This window comes from Heterocephalus glaber, unplaced genomic scaffold (genome assembly GCF_053883595.1).
Source record: "Heterocephalus glaber isolate CG9 unplaced genomic scaffold, H.glaber_assembly_v1.0 deba00001466, whole genome shotgun sequence".
Taxonomy (NCBI): domain Eukaryota; kingdom Metazoa; phylum Chordata; class Mammalia; order Rodentia; family Bathyergidae; genus Heterocephalus; species Heterocephalus glaber.
In genome coordinates, this window is record NW_028258313.1 from 1,298,690 (window position 1) to 1,302,927 (window position 4,238).

General features: G+C 41.9%; 1 protein-coding gene across 1 annotated transcript; it reads left to right on the plus strand.

The window, feature by feature from the left end:
• Window positions 1-1,089: 1,089 nt before the first annotated feature.
• LOC147826530 (olfactory receptor 2G3-like) lies at window positions 1,090-1,542 on the plus strand. Its single transcript, XM_087181064.1, has 2 exons — window positions 1,090-1,155; window positions 1,234-1,542. The coding sequence occupies exons 1-2, from the start codon at window positions 1,090-1,092 to the stop codon at window positions 1,540-1,542; spliced, it is 375 nt and encodes a 124-aa protein (XP_087037190.1).
• Window positions 1,543-4,238: the final 2,696 nt, after the last annotated feature.

Here is a 4,238-nt window from a genome sequence, read left to right on the forward strand (position 1 = left end):
ACTCCACCATGAGTTTGAAAGTGGTCAACATAGAAGAGGAAGTCATGTGCATTTTCCTGTTACAAAAATAGAGGTGTATATGAGCATTCAGAATAACTATTTAATAGCCTCTACACACCCGAGAATTCCACAGCAGTATGTAGCCACTTGAGCTCTCTCAAGGTGTACACTGTCCAACTGACGCCCCAATCCCTCACCTATTTGGGCTCAGGGATATAGGAGGCAGTGCCCTAAATGCAAAGGGCCACAGAGCCCATTTCATACTACTAGAGAACATAACAGTCAGTAAGTTATGGAAAGCCAGAAAGAATAAACAGGGAAGAGGAAAAAAGGGAGAATTGGTGAGAAAGAAAAAATGTGACATTGATATTTTCAAATAAGCAGATTACCATTTTAGTGGAGTGATCTCTATTTAAAATTTTTTGCGGAGGGGAAGTACCAGGAACTGAATTCAGGGCCTCAAGCTTGCCAGGCAGATGTGGTGCCCTGGCACGTATTTGTGCATCCTGGCCCTATGTAAATACTTTTTACATGTATTTATGTAACTTTATACTGACTATAAATTAAAGGGATAGGAAACTGTTATACAGATATACAGAAATTTTCCTAACAGTTAAGAGGCATATTTCAACATAGGGAAAAGTTTGAGGATGCTGCTGTAAGGTTATTGAAAGTGAAAAGTCATGCATGTCATCAAAATCTGTCTCATTCCTTCTAGGTACATATAAAGCAGATGCCTTGGGAAATGGAAACATAAGTTTTCCAAACACCTTTGTCCTGCTGGGCATCTCAGAGTTTCCACAGCTGGAGCAGCCCCTCTCTGCAGTGGTCCTGGCCTCCTACATCCTCTCCATGGTGGGGAACAGCTCCATCATCCTCCTCTCCCTGGTGGACCCCATATTCCAGATGCCCATGTACTTCTTCCTGAACATCCTTTCACTGCTGGGCCTCACTGTAACCTGTGCCAATGTGCCCCAGCTGCTGGCCAACCTGCGGGGATGAGACAACACCATTGCTGCCTGGGGGTGCATCATAAAAATCTGTATTCTCAGGTGGGCAGCCTGCACTGAATGCAACCTACTGGCCATGATGGCCATTGAATGCTATGTGGCCATCTGCCAGATCCTCCAGTACACTCTCATCATGCATCTTTGGGTTTGTGTGCAGATGGCAACTGCCTCCTGGTCCAGTGGCCTCGCCAATGCTCTTCTACAAGCCACACTCACCCTTTAGCTCCCCCTCTGTGGACCCCACACCCTGGACCACGTCTTCTGTGAGGTGCCTGTGCTCATCGAGCTGGCCTGTGGGGACACCTCTGCTAATGAGCTGGCCCTGGCTATTGGAGCCATTCCTTTTTCAGGGATGGCTCCTTTGCTGGTGGTCATTTCCTACACCTTCATTGTGAGGGCTGTACTGAAGCTACCTTCAACTGAAGGCAGGCACAAGGCACTCAGCACCTGCAGTTCCTACTTGCTGGTGGTCACCATGTACATTGGTCCTGCCATCTACGTGTACCCCCAGCCTCTGGAAAATCACACTTAGGCCAAGTTCACGTTCTTCTTCTACTGCATTTTCACTCCTGTACTCAGCCCACTCATCTACACCCTGAGAAACAAGGATGCGAAGAGAGCATGGAGGAGGATCCTGCAATCCCAGGATAGGCTGAAGCCCTTAGAGGCCAGATGTTCTCTGCCTGTCTCCTGGAGCAACCATAGGCACACACAGCAGTGAATACTGGCATGGCTGCTTTTCCAAATGAATGCCTATGATTGGAAAGAAATTAGTTTCCTTTTCTACATGATAGTAAATCTGACACCTAGAGAACATTTTTAGGTAGAAAGCTCTACTCCTGAAATCTCAAATAGAGTCACTATTGTTTTTCTTGATCTTTCCCAAATATCTTGTTTCCCAAGACACAATGTGCAGCATGGTCCTTATCATTGTAGGAACAGAGAACCCTACATCAACATCCATTTCTCCACTATTTATAGTAGTCAAGGGACTACATTCAACATAGCATGTGCACAGAAAGTTATTATTTGGGGGATACAACATCACATTCTTCCATTTATGAAAACCTGGATGAAAATGCTCAGCATTACACTAATTGAAATAAGATAAGCACAGAGGACAAATGCTGCATTGGTCTCTCACACATGGAAAGCACAGAATTAACAATTTACAGAAAGAATTATCACCAGAGCTTGCTGTTTGAGGGGAAGAAAGGACAATCATTCAAAAATAAATTCTAGAGCACATCATGTGTTTGTTTTAATATATTTTTATCAAATGCTGTATCTGAGGGTTAGGTAAATTCAATTTTGGAAAAATTCTCCTATCTAACTACATGAGCAGCTCCAGGCCTCATCTTCAAAGGAACCAGGCTAAATGAACATACTTTTCATCTGCAAATGGCTCTATTTTTTTGTTGTTGTTAAATTCCTTTACTGGCACATTGTAGGTATACAACACAATTACATTTCTCATTGGGAACTTGTACCTTTACATGATGCATCTTGGTTCTTATTTTTCCCCCATTCCTAGCCCTCCCTTCACACCCTCCACCCTTCCCTATTTACAAAGACTTTATTTCCATTTTGTCCATTTCTCATCATTTTTCCTTTCCCTTCTTTCCTTTCCCCTGCCCCTCCCTCTACCCCTACCCCTTTGGACCTTTTCTTCCTATTTTGCATTATCAATTATTCATTCTAATCATTGGTACATTTTAGATATACAATATAGTGACATTCATCATTGGAAATTTGCACCTTTACATAGTCTCTCTTGGTTCTTATTTTTCACCCTGGCCCAGCCCTCCCTTCAACCTCTCCATTCCTCCCTATTTATAAAGATTTTGTTCCTATTTTTCCACTGTCTCATATAAATCCCATTCCCTTCTATCCTTTCCCCTACAACTCCCGCTTCCTTCCCCTTTGCCCCTTTTCTTCCTATTTCACATTACCTATTATACATTTTAGTCCTTATTTACACTTTCAGTTCTCACAAGAGAGAAATTCTTTGGTATTTATACATGTGTGTCCTATTTATTTCACTTAAGAATATCACCTGAATGTGCATCCACTTAGCTATAAATGTCTCTGATTTCTCATTTTTTATGGCTGAGTAGTACTCCATTTTATTTTTAAAAACCACATTTTCTTTATCCAGTCTCCACTTGATGGGCATTTGGGCTGTTTCCAAGTTTTACCTATCAGAAACTGTGCTGCTATGAACAAGGGTGCACATATATCACTGGGGTATGATTCTTTTAATTCCTTGTGGAAAATCTCCAGCAGTGAAATAGAGGGGTCAAATGGAACTTCCAGTCCTAGTTCTTTGAGGTATCTCCATATTGATTTCCACAGTGGTTGCACCAGTCTACACTCCCACCAGCAGTGGAGAAGTGTTCCTCTTTCCCCACAGCCCTGCCAGCATTTTTTATTGGTTGATTTCATGATAGCAGCCATTCTTTCTGGAGTGAAGTGGAATCTCAGCATTGTTTTCATTTGCATCTCTCGAATGACCAGTGATGTTGAACATTTTTTCATGTATTTATTTGCTATTTCTACTTCTTTGACTGAGAAATGTCTGTTCATTTCAGATGCCCATTTCAGATTGGGTCTTTAAATTTGGGAGGTCTGATCTTTTTAAGTTCTTTATAGATTCGAGATAGTAGACCTTTGTGTGAGGAAGAGCAGGTGAAAATTTTTCCCACATTGTGGGTTGTCTCTTCACACTGCTGGTGGTTTCTCTTGCTGTGTAGAAGCTTTTTAGTAAGAAGAGATCCCACTTGTTGACTGTTTGTGCTAGTTCACGGGCAACTGAGGTTTTGTTCATAAAATCTTTTCCTACACCGATATCTTCAAGAGTTCTACCTAACTTCTGTTCCAACTGGTTCAGTGTTTCTATTTTAATATTTAGATTTCAATCCATTTTGCTTTTAGTTTAGTGCATGGTGAGAGATATAGGTCTAGTTTTAATCTTTGGAAAGTTGAAATCCAATTTTTCCAGCACCATATATTAAAAAGGCTATCTTTCCTCCAGTGAGGGTGTTTGGCTCCTTTATCGAAGATGAGATGGCTGAGTGTGTCTGGTATTGTTTCTGCATCTTCGAATCTGTTCCACTGGTCCTCAGGTCTGTTTCTTTGCCAGTACCATGCTGTTTTTAATCACAGTAGCTTTGTCATAGAGTTTCAGGCTAGGGATTGTGATACCCCCTGCCATGTCTCTGTTACCTA

Bases quoted from the DNA above. Each gene is read 5' to 3' on its own strand.
- LOC147826530 (XM_087181064.1), top strand. From the start codon at position 1,090: ATGGCCATTGAATGCTATGTGGCCATCTGCCAGATCCTCCAGTACACT. The intron at 1,156-1,233 runs GTTTGTGTGCAG...CTCACCCTTTAG, and splicing joins CTCTCATCATGCATCTTTGG to CTCCCCCTCTGTGGACCCCA.